At 32.0% G+C, this 12,786-nt stretch overlaps 1 protein-coding gene across 5 annotated transcripts in view; it reads left to right on the top strand.

The window, feature by feature from the left end:
• The first annotated feature begins 1,527 nt into the window (after nt 1-1,527).
• LOC100875077 (multiple PDZ domain protein) overlaps nt 1,528-12,786 on the top strand; it is a 122,340-nt gene continuing 111,081 nt past the window's right edge. For all 5 annotated transcript variants that reach the window (XM_076539885.1, XM_076539884.1, XM_076539882.1 and 2 more), the window contains exons 1-5: nt 1,528-1,714; nt 2,004-2,077; nt 2,241-2,623; nt 2,689-2,814; nt 2,904-3,019. In XM_076539885.1, the coding sequence (XP_076396000.1) occupies nt 2,053-2,077; nt 2,241-2,623; nt 2,689-2,814; nt 2,904-3,019 (650 nt within the window). In that variant the 5' untranslated portion in view covers nt 1,528-1,714; nt 2,004-2,052. The remainder of the gene's footprint in view (nt 1,715-2,003; nt 2,078-2,240; nt 2,624-2,688; nt 2,815-2,903; nt 3,020-12,786) is intronic.

Below are 12,786 nucleotides of genomic sequence, written 5' to 3'. Positions count from 1 at the left end.
CCGATTTCTGGCCTTGTGCTCACCGGAAGTGGATCTATTGTGTCCGGTTTCCGTGGGGCCATCCGGGAAAACGATCGACGTGCGTGTAAACCACGGCACCATAGGTTCTCAAGCTTTGTCATCTCGTGAAACGTTAATTGTATCATCAGGGTGCTATGTACACTTAAATTAGTTAGGATAGTAGACTTATACTAGTTTAGAAAGAACCATGGTGTTTAGAAACACCACCATTTTAGATTGAATGTACACCTTTAGAATTTTTAGACTTCTTCATCGATAAATTTCCAAGTTGTTAAATTTCAGTATAAAATTTTCAGACTGCATGTTACTAAGTTTCTAAATTTGCAAATTTATCGACTGAAAACTATCAAATAATCTTCCTCGACATTATACCCGAGTCCACAATGCTCTCTTCTGTACCATTCCCTTTTTAAAGCGATTAGCATGATATTGTATAAATTACGACTAAATTGAAGATGGTGGACACGTGTTGTACATACTTCTGGAAAAGAAGATTGAATTTTTAGTATAAATGCGTTTGTGAAACCATTTTAATGGTGGAGACCCCCCAGGGACTGATTTTGTAACGTTTGAGAGTCGGTGCACCAGAACACCGCCATATTGGGTTGATTGTGCCGATGGACGATCGCTTGTAGCGGAATCATGGATTAGAGATTCCTACCCGAGGTCAATTAGGATGAACAACGAGCTGGGTTGGTGGTTGACGTGATATGAACACGAATCACCATACCTCGTTCTTTATTCTGGACTATTTTTAACTCCAATTTGTTTTTATTCAAATTTGGTGGTCATGAACAAGAGAGCATTAGCATTCGTCAATTTTGTAGGCAGATGGTCTTTGTAAAAATTCATTGTCATTCGGAGGTCTTTATTTTTTGTGCTGGGTTGCGTGCGGTAGCATTTTTGCATAATTTAATTTTGTAGATCATTTGTATACCTGCGGTCTACCTTTTTGTTATTTTATTGTACGTTTTGTTACTTTATTATACTGTTTTGTTATTTTATCATTATTTGTATTATTTTATTTTTTATTTTTTATCATTATTCAATTTTATTTCTCTATTAGATTAATATTTTACTGCTACTATTTTACTATTGTACTATTGTATTATTATTGTACAACTATTTTACTATTTCACTATATTGCTATACTATCTATATTATATTTTACTAATTCTATTATATTACTGTATTATTTTATTATTTTTGTAATTACACTCTATTTTTATTTTACTAAACTAGCTTTTAGATTTGCATAAATGGAATAATATTTGTTCTCTTGTCTATGTCCATTTTATATCTCTTCACACATTTGTTTGTACGCATAAACATTCTACTCTCTATTTATTAAAACAGAAAATGAAATACATTCTTACAAAGTTACTTCACTAAAAATAACATAAACAGAATGTCATAACAAAATATTCAGTTTCGTATTTTTGAATTTTCGCGCCCTTCTAACGCGCTTTTCCCGCGTTTGCGTACTATATAAGTAACGTCCATCTATGTTCGCTGTTAGTTGTGGCAAGAGCTGTCAAGCACTCGATAGTTTGGCACAGTCAGCTGATGGCAAAATGCAATTACATGTTTGTGATACACGAAATTAATTGTATTTTTCGTGTGTAACCGTGAAATTCCTCGAGAGTCATCGATACACAAGCTGCTTTTATTCGAATTTCTCAAAAGAGTTTAGGTGAGAAAAATCGCTATTATATTAATATTAGAAACGATTATACGACCACTTATTGATTTACGATAAATTCATGGTGCATCTAAAGTTAACGGGATTTAATACTATCCAAACATTCTTGACTATACTATGATCATTAACCTACATTCAACGTTGATACTTTCTATTAATTGATTTTCATAATTTCTCTGTTATTGAGGTTAAGATCTATGTGTAGTTTACAAAATTTGAAACATTGGTTTAAAATTTTAGAATGTTTAAGTAATGTGTATGTATATACCTTTCTTTACAGATAGCATACAAGGACTTTTATACACATATAGCTGGAGAGAAACTATATTATGAACAAAATGCCTCTAAGCACAGGTAAATCAATGTTTATAAACATATATACTATCTGCAACTAGACAGTGGATTACTCATTTATTATTATTTATTACACTCTTTTAAAAACATACGTTCCATGTGTCTTTAAAATCTCTGTCTATGATTCTTTAATATGCAAATTTTCTTTTTTCTACATTTATAGACATATCAACTGCGCTTCATTTGCTGGAGCATGTACAAGAAAGAGTGGAAGACTGTGACGATCCCAAGCTACAGATGCACACGACTCAAGACATAAAATCATTAATATCTCTTTTGGAAGATCCAGTATTTCGCAGTATAGTTACAATTCAAGACTCTCTCATAGAATTAAACAATCAGTTGGGACAGCATCCTTCTATTATTCCTGGAGATTTTGACATTAATATCAGTGGACAGTTGGAGCTCTCTGTTCCTACCACACCGGTGCAACCATTGGGATCAAATGTATACCAAGATTTGTATCAAGATAGTAGTGAATTGGAAGATCAAAGAGTTCCTGTTACTCCACTGGTGCATAGCAGCAGTGAGGATACCAGTGCTCAGGTAAATGTTTCAGTATTATGTGAATGCACTTTTAAATAATTTATTAAACTTTTATTTCATTACAGGTGAACAGTCCTAGTCTCGTATCTGAAGTTATGGGAATGCCACCAATTACAACAACAACGTATGCAAAGGAATTCAAGAAGGTCATTGAGGCAGCAGCAAGAGGACGCCAGATATTTACTGTGCAGGTTAGTTAAATGTATTTGATTTATATTTTGTTTATGAGCATCTAATTTGTAGTTATAAAATAGTTATCAAATAATTGTGTTGTTTCCAGCTGTATAAACCAGAGGGTACCAGTCTAGGATTCAGTGTTGTTGGGCTTCGTAGCAAGGATAAAGGGGAGCTTGGCATATTCCTGCAAGAAATACAACCAAATGGCATAGCAGGGTGGTAAGTCAAACTTAATTACAATATGAATTATGGATGAAATCACTTGTTTACTTAAGAAATTTCTGGTATTATAAATTGTTTACAATGATTCAACTATAAGGAATATATGATTTCATTCATTGTTAATAGATGTAATATATGACTGTGTATAATATACCACTTAAACCGTGAGACTAATTTCGAGAGAAGAACGCTAAATTTTGTTCGTTTACGTAATTCGCTTATGGTATTACCTCCAAACAGATAATATCATAAAGTGCGGATTACGCAAGCAATGATACATTCGAAACGTAATTGTACCTCCTTGCGTAACATTTTAAAGCGAAAATTTTATTTTATAAAAGGATTTAAAAAGATATAACTCTGAAGAGGTAGTTTTATGAAAGAAAAAAAAATATTATCAGAAAAAAAATTCGTTTATATTTTGTTGTAATATTCGTACAATTTATTGTATACCCCATGACATTTTTTGCAATAGTCAGAACTATAAATCTGAACTTGAAATTACAAGCGTAATATAGTGTCTACTAAAGTAATTACTTCGTCTTGCACGAAATCATGTTTGAGTATCATTAAAAGCGAATAGCTTGTAAAAAAATACGATGTAATAAACACGAGATTGAACGTAAAACTTTTCTTTATGAACCACTACAGATTTCTTGTATTTTTTGGGGTTGTTAGTGATTCTCTGGAATCTCAGCTTTCTTGTGAGATCTTAAATTATTTTAGGCCTTTTCTAGGTTCTCTCTAAGATTGTTTTAGGTTCTTCAAGATTGTTCTCCATTCCCTAGGGTTCCCCTAGATTTCTTCTGGAATCTGCTAGTCATCTAGTTTTTCTGTAGATCTCTAGTTTTTTGGGGGTCTCCCTAGGTACATCTTAGCTTCTGGACTCTCTGGAGTTATTTTGGGTTCTAAAGTTCTTTATAAATTTTTGACAAGTTTTTTTGGAATATATTTACAATATAATTTTGTAGATTTAAAATTGCAAATTTCAGAAGGATGAAGTCCCAAAATTTGTAACTTATCTAAAATTTCCAAAATTCCAAAAAATTCCTAAGTTTCCAAAAGTTCAAAAATCCCAAACTTCCAAAATCCCAAAATTTCAGAATTCAGAGCTTTAAAAATACCAAATTTGCAGTGTCCCACATTTCCAAAATTTCAGAATTCAAAAATTCAAAAATTTCAGAGTTCCAATGTTTCAAAGGTTCAAAATTCAAAAAATTCCAATATCCTAAAATTTGGAAATCTCAAAATTCCAAATTTCCAAAATCCCAAGATATCAGAATTCAAGGCTTCAAAAATACCAAATTTGCAATGTCTTAAAATTTCAAAATTCCAAAATCCCAAAATTTCAAAATTCCAAAATCCCAAAATCTCAAAATTTGAAAATTCCAAAATTCCAAAATCTCAAAATTCAAAAATCCCAAAATTCCAACATCTCAAAACTACAAAACCCAAAAATTAAAAAATTCCAAAACCCTAAATTTACAAAATTTCCAAAATTGTACCACCCCAAAATTCCAAAATTCTCGAACTAAAAGAATTCACCCCATCACCCTAAACCCATCTAATCCCGTAGTTCCCAGACTCCTCAAGTATTCGTCAGAGTTCGGTAACCCGAATTTCCTTCGGAGGGTCTTCGAATCTCGCCCAGTGAAATTTCCATTTTCGCGGTGCGACGTAGCCGTTGAACTTGATCCAATTTCTGGTCAGCATTTCTTGGCACACCCTGTGAACACGGTGCGTTGATCGGCCGGCCCGTGGCACGCATGCCCGGTTACCTCTGTCCGGAAGCTTCGCCACCGTGGAGAAAGCGATGCTTTCGAAAAAGAGCCTCCCACTTTCGGTCGAGCAGTCTTCGACCGATCCCCGCGGAGAAAGGTCGCGGTTATCGCGCTCTTGGTCCCGCGGACACGTTCGTTGTATTATGCTGGTCAATTTCTGTTATTCACCTGTTACCAGCCTTCGCACCCTCGATTTATCGCCGTTCTCGATTCTTGTGCGGTCCTCGATGTTCTTCTCGCACGGACGATCGCGCGACGTTAGATATGCGGCTCGTTCAACCCGGTTCCAGTCGGTTCACTGGTTTGTTTGAGTTCATCGTACGGTTTTCACCATGATCCTCCTTCGGATGTTTGCCGAACCAGGACGAGATATTATGGTGCTGTGAAGGCTGATCGGTGGCCTCGTTCGAGATAATCTTCAGGTGGTACGTGTCACTGCTCCTATGCTTTTGTTGTTTTTTAACATTCAAGCTTTCATGGACTGTTTGAAGCTTTTTTCGCGGCAGAATAACTGTTACGGGGGTCGATGAATGGGGTTGATTGTCCGGCAGATTTGATTTAGTACGGTGAAAACAGTCGGGGGTTCCAGTTTGTATTTGGGATAGTGCTTCACTCAGAATTTTGGATATTTGGGTCAGATCGAATGGGAAAGTTGATATTTTGCGAAAGCTTCAATCAACTTCACCCTTTGAACCTCGCTTGCTTAAATTTAAAAGGGAGGACCTTTTTTTAAATGAATTTTTATTTCAATATTTTTTGCTTCAATTAAATCTAAGGGTTCGAATATTAGCGAATTTTTTTAATATTTTAGGGGTGAAAATTGGCTTTGGTGAAATTATATGAAATTTTGCTCTTCAGTTAATTTATTATAAACTTCATCTGTTTAGATAATTTTTCTGAATAAATAATTAATTTAAAAAAAATTGAGTTTTGTATAATTTAGGTTATAATTTAAATTCTTGAGATTGCATAAAAAGTTCTGAACTTAATATTTTAATTTTTATTTGATAATATAAATTGTAGATGTGTAAGTTTTTTTTTTTATGAATTTTATCGATAGGGGTTGTATAATTTATTCCTTAATGAGATTTAAATCCTGTGAAATTCTGGTAAAGTTTTAAGAGATTTATTTGGTAATTTAAATATTCTTTCTTTAATAAATATTAGTGAATAATTACAAAATGGGGTTGCATGGTAATTAGGTGATGGGGCTAATTCAATTCTGTAAAATTAAGCTAAAAGCTTCTGTAATTTTATTAAAATTTGATTACTTAGCACAATGTACCTACACTAAAATTATTGGTACATAAGGTGAAATTTTGTAGAATCAACATCCCTGTAATTTTTGTTCGAAGTTTGTTACAAGTTTCAGTTTTGGGAATTTGAGAATTCTTAAATTTACATATTTGTGAATTTTTATATTTCACAATTGTTAATTTCCCACTTGCTAATTTCCCAAATTCTAAAATTTTCATATTTGCAAGTTTCTATATTTCTCACTTTCTGATTTCCCAAATTCTCAAGTTTCTAAATTCTCAAATTTGCAAATTTCTACATTTCCAACTTCCTAATTTCCCACTCCCTAATTTCTCAAATTTTCAATTTCCCCAATTATCCAAATTTCCAAATTTTCACACTTGCAAATTTCTACATTTTCCACTTCCTAATTTCCCAAATTTTTAGATCTTTTAATTTCTACATTTTCAACTTCTTAATTTCCCGCTTCCTAATTTCCCCAATTACTCAAATTCTTCAAATTCTCACATTTGCAAATTTCTATATTTTCCACTTTCTAATTTCCCAAATTCTAAGATTTGCAACTTCCTAATTTCCTACTCCCTAATTTTCCACTTTCTAATTTCCCACCTCCTTATTCCCCAATTACTCAAATTCCCAAATTCTCACATTTGCAAATTTCTACATTTCTCATTCTCTAATTTCCCAAATTCTAAAATTTCCAAATTCTCACATTTGCAGCTTTTTACATTTCCAACTTCTCAATTTCCCACTTCCTAATTTCCCACTCCCTCATTCCCCAATTGCTCAAATTCCCAAATTCTCACATTTGCAAATTTCTACACTCCCAAATTCCTAATTTCCTAAATTCTCACATTTCCAACTTCCTAACTTCCCACTCTCTAATTTCCCTCTTCTTAATTTCCCAAATTTTCAAATTTCCCAATTTCTATTACAAATTTGCTGTAAGTTAATTTACAATTTTTATTCAAATTGTGAAATATTGCAATTTGGTAATGACTTAAAATCCAAAACTGAAAGTCCAATTGAACCAAAATTAATTTGCAATATTTATTCAAATCTTATAACTCTCTTTAGAGCCATATGACTCACACTACCCTTAAATCACAAAATAGTGCAAATGCATATAAAAATATTATACAAGTTATATAACAAATTTCATACAAATTATACAAGTTTTAATTTTTTTATTTATCTACAAAAATAGAATTGATGAAAAATTCAACAGAAAAGTGAAAGTGAACACGATAGAAAAATTCCAACATAATTTCACAAAAATATAGATTAGATACCTCCCTTAAAATCGATGATGAAAATAACGGAGAAAGTTATTGGATTTCTGTATAATCTGGATGAAAATTTATCCGGATGACGCCCAACCCTTTTTACGTCGGTTAAGGGGTCACCCATTGCATAAAAATAGTGTGCTTCAGACGAGTAGCAACTTCGTTATTTTCTCGTAGCCTCAGCTTTAATATATTCGTAATTATCTGATGTAATATTTAGGTACGAATTAAAAAGAGGACCAGCCCTCTAGAGAAAACGGTTACACGAAAAGAATCTTTAAAATTAATTACTTCTGTAATTTCAATTTAACTCGTTTCAGTTCTCGGTAAATGATGCAAAAGTAATACAAATTTCATTGAAAATTAAGTTCACCTAAATCCTCGTAATTTAATTAATCGAACATTCGTTTAATTTATTCTGTATTTAAGTTATATTCTAAAAATTATATTTTTATCAATGCTAAATTTTTGAAAAAAATAAAACATCCAGTAAAAAATTTTTATATGAACATTTTATTGCACAGATTTTTCTATTTAAGAAAAATATGTTTTTTATACAAAAAAGAAAAAGGGAAATGACTTATGTTGATCATAGAAGCTTTCTTTTTTTAACAACGATAGTTTCACGTACTGCGTTCCAGACATAGTACACTTTTTTTAAAGAAAATCGATAACATTCTATCGAAAGCCGCTTTTACTGCACTCGGCGTTTCGATGAACAATTACAAGTGCCCAACGAAATATTTCAATTGCGACAAAACAAATTAACATTGACATGCAAATATAATTTTCCCGCTTCGAGTGTTACGTGAACTGCATTATAAACTGCATGTTACTTTTCTGTTTGAATCAATAATATTGCGTTGAGGTCCATTTTTATCGCTCTGTGATGAACACTTTGTTGAATTATTTGAAATATGAATTTGGAAATTTGGATTTTTGGGGACTGATTTTTAAGTATTGAGAATTGAGAGTTTTTAAAGTTTGTGATGGACAATGTGATAGATTTTGTAATTTAGAAATTTAGAATTTTTTTTGTGTTTGAAGTTAGGAAGGCAAATTTTGGGAGGTAGGCATTTTTAAATAGTCAAATTTCAGGATTAAGGTATATTGGAATTTTGGAATTCTCAAAATTATTGAATTCCCAAAATTATAACATTCTCAAAACTATGGAACTCTTACAATTATGGAATTTTCAAAGTTATAGAATGCTCAAAATTATGGAATTCTCAGAATTATTGAATTCTCAAACTTCTGAATTCTTAAAACTATGGAATTTTCTAAATTATTGAATTCTCAAACTTTCGAATTCTTAAAATTATGGAATTCTTAAAATTATGGAGTTCTCAAACTATGGAATTCTCAAAACTATGAAATTCTCAAAATTATGGAATTCTCAAACTATGGAATTCTCAAACTATGGAATTCTCAAATTATGGAATTCTCAAATTATGGAATTCTCAAAATTATGGAAATCTCAAACTATGGAATTCTCAAATTATGGAATTCTCAAACTATGGAATTCTCAAACTATAGAATTCTCAAGATTATGGAATTCTTAAACTATGGAATCCTCCAAATTATGGAATTCTCAAATTATGGAATTCTCAAAATTGTGGAATTCTCAAACTATGGAGTTCCCAAAATTATGGAATTCTCAAAATTATGGAATTCCCAAAGTATGGAATTCTCAAAATTATGGAATTTCCAAAGTATGGAATTCTCAAACTATGAAATCCTCAAAATTATGGAATTCTCAAAATTGTGGAATTCTCAAACTATGGAGTTCTCAAAATTATGAAATTCGCAAAGTATGGAATTCTCAAAATTATGGAATTCCCAAAGTATGGAATTCTCAAACAGTGGAATTCTCAAATTTCCTAATTCTCAAGTTATGGAATTCTCAAATTTCCAAATTTTCAAACCTCCAAGTTCTCAAAATTATGAAATTCTCAATTCTCCGATTTCTCAAAACATGGAATTCTAAAATTTCCAAATCCACATCTCAAAAAGTGCAACTTCCACTATCACAAAAATCCCTAAATTCCTCCCCCATCAAATTTTCCCCATTTCTCAAAATTCCCCCCAAAAAACAACAAAATATATTTTACAAAACATATTTCAAAATTATATTTGTAAACCGAATATATAAAATAAACTTCGCCGTAATAAAAATGTTATTGAAAGTTTTACAAGAATATTTTAGCTCGTCGTCGCACATTCAGTAGATTCTTACGAATCGTAAGATTGATAGTTCCGTAAGGATAAGTGAAGAAAGGTGTAAAATCGCGTATTTTTATCGACCTGGCTTCATTCTGCGGGAAAAACTGGCGTGTGCACACGCCTCGAAGGTAAAACTGGGTTAGATCGTCCGTAGGTGTAGGCGTGATCGATCTCAGATTCGAATTCAACATGAAATTATTCTGCTTTCTGGATTATTCATGTCTTACCAGTCTACCAATTGTCGATTCAGTAGTAACAATGTTGCTCGATTGATCTACAGATGGTTCTTTCTCGATTTATCAGTCCCTTGTATTTTTTCTTTCGTTATATTGCTGGCTTTTTTATTTATGTAGAAATTAGATGGAATTGTAAGATTATTGTTACAGCATTTTAATAGCATTTACTGTTTTGTTTGACGAATTTGTTTTAGGGGGAATTTTAGGAGGGGTGGTAATAGGTGGCGATATATGGAGTTGGATGAATAGTTGATTATATTGCAATTTTTGGAAATTGTTTAGATTTGTGGTGGGAGATAGTAGATAGGGATTTTTGGAATTTGCAAAATTTAGGCTTGACATTTTTTAGATTTAAAATTTCAGAATTTGGAAATTTCTTAATTTTCAAATTTTTGAGTTCACAAGTTTTCTAATACGCAAATTTCCAAATTCTCAGATTTGCAAATTTCTAATTTCCCATTCCCTGATTTCCCATATTCTGAGATTTTCAAATTTCTACTCTTCCAACTTCCTAATATCCCACTCCCTATTTTCCCGTATTCTTAGATTTCCAAATTTCTACTCTTCCAACTTCCTAATTTCCCACTCCCTAATTTCCCATATTCTCAGATTTCCAAATTTCTATTCTTCCAACTTCCTAATTTCTCGCTCTCTAATTTCCCCAATTACTCAAATTCCCAAATTTTCACATTTCCAAATTTCTACTCTTCCAACTTCCTAATTTCTCGCTCTCTAATTTCCCCAATTATTCCAGTCACCAAATGTTCACATTTGCAAATTTCTATATTTCCCGCTTCCTAATTTCCCAAATTCTCAAATTCCCAAATTTTCACATTTGCAAATTTCTACAGTTCTAACTTCTTAATTGCCCACTCCCTAATTTCCCATTCCTAATTTCCCACTTCCTAATTCCCCACTTCCTAATTCCCCACTTCCTAATTTCCCAAATTCTCAAATTTCCCTATTGTTAAATTCCCATATTCTCAAGTTCCTGAATTCTCAAATTCCCAAGTTCTCAAAATTCCCTAGCACAACCCCCCAAAAATCGCTAAACTCTCAAACCCAAAAACTAGTAAACCCTAAAACCTTGCAAACTCAAAATTTCCCCAAAACCCCACATTGCTCTCTGAATCGAAAATTTCCAATTATACAGTTCCTTCCAAAAATTGCAATATAACAAGAGTTTACTAAATTCCAAAATACGTCACCTCCCATCATCCTATCAATGCATTTATTCTCAAATATGATTCTCTCACATAATTATTCTCATATTTTCAATTTTGAATCCACAATATAATGCTCCTAGAACACATTAATTTTTTCCCTCGAAAATTTTGGGTGAACTTAAAAATGAATGAGGCACAAGAATTTCTTGTTTGATTTTGAAAATGATGAATGCACTATATAAAAGGTACAGAGAAACGTTGTTCCTTTGTTGTTGATTAAAAAGCCCGTCTGAGTAGATACTGTCTCTATTCCCTGTACTACTGCACCCCTTATTCTTTCTTTTCTATATTTTATTTCTTTTTTTTTCTTACGTGTGTACGTATGTGTATACACCTACATGAATTTAAAGCGTTTTATTTTATTCGACGGCAAATTTATTTTGTTGCCGATATTTATTTACGTATGACGGATTAATTAAATGTTTTATTTGATAATTTATATGTTTGCCGTTATTAATCTCCGCTCGTATGTTTGGCGATCGAATGTTTAAAAACAAATTGTTTATCTGACAGATTTAATGTTTGCAGTTACTGCAATATCGTAAATTGCAATTAGTGTTATTTTCGATCTTTCATGTATTTTTGTAAATATTTTGTAAATATTTTGTAAATATAATGTTATTAACTGTTATTTTGTACTTTTATTGAAATGCGATTTAATCTTTAATAAAATGTTTCAAAAGTGTTTGGCTCGTGAATTTAATATTAATAATTGCACACGTTACTGCGATATAAATTGCAATTATTATTTTCACTCTTTCATATTATGTGCTTTAAAATTTTTGTAATATCATTTAATATAATTATTTGTGTTTTTATCCGAATAAAATATTTGAAAAATGTCTCACAGATTTATTTACAATTATAAATACCTTTATAAATTATTATAAAATATTATTATAATCAGTGTTATTATTAGATGTATTTATAAAAAATATTATTTCACACAATTGTGGTTTAATTTTTTTCTTTTAGAAATAAAATTTTAGAACAAAAATTCACCATTTTTCTTTTAGAAAGAACAAAGAACTCCTCCAACATTCTACATTTCCAAAGCAAAATTTATTTCTATTTAATTCCATAAAATAAATGGTTGCAGGAAATCGTATAAATGTATGAATCACTGAAGAGGTTGTTGGTAAAAAAATATTCTGAATAACTCTCATCGATATGCTCGAAAAAGCAAACAAGAAACTATTGACCGCGTTCGATATTAAATCTTGCACCCGCAGCGAATTAATTCAATTAAAAGAATAATTTTCGAGTTCGTTGAATTGAACGAGCGCTTGTTATCAAAAGCCGTTTTCTCGGTATCAATTCAATTGATATCCCGGTGTGCTCGCTCATCGTGAATGCAACTCCATTTTTTCTCATTTGCCTCTTGATATTTGGCTCATCCTCGACAGATACACGGATCTCCTTCAATTATTTCGCCAATTTGCAAGCTGTTCGATGAATTCTGTACGACTCGTTTGCTTCATGATTTGCTTGTTAAAGAAAGGCAAACGTTCTTACATGCGTAGTTACGGATTAAAATGTATGCTAATATACAGGGTAACTCACAATTAGTGTAGGTAACTGAAATGGGAGGTAGCTGACGTGATTCTGAATAAAATTTCCCTTTGCGAAAATGGGGTTTGAAGCTTCGTTTTTGAATTATTAAGGAAAAACACCGGAGCAATCAGAGCGCGAGGATTACGCATGCGCAGACGCGAGAGCGACAGCTTCGAGCTAGCGGCTGAGCGCGTGATACTT

This window comes from Megachile rotundata, chromosome 14, assembly GCF_050947335.1.
Source record: "Megachile rotundata isolate GNS110a chromosome 14, iyMegRotu1, whole genome shotgun sequence".
Classification (NCBI taxonomy): domain Eukaryota; kingdom Metazoa; phylum Arthropoda; class Insecta; order Hymenoptera; family Megachilidae; genus Megachile; species Megachile rotundata.
The sequence above is the reverse complement of the archived record's forward strand: the minus strand, read 5'-3'. Positions and strand labels throughout refer to the sequence as shown.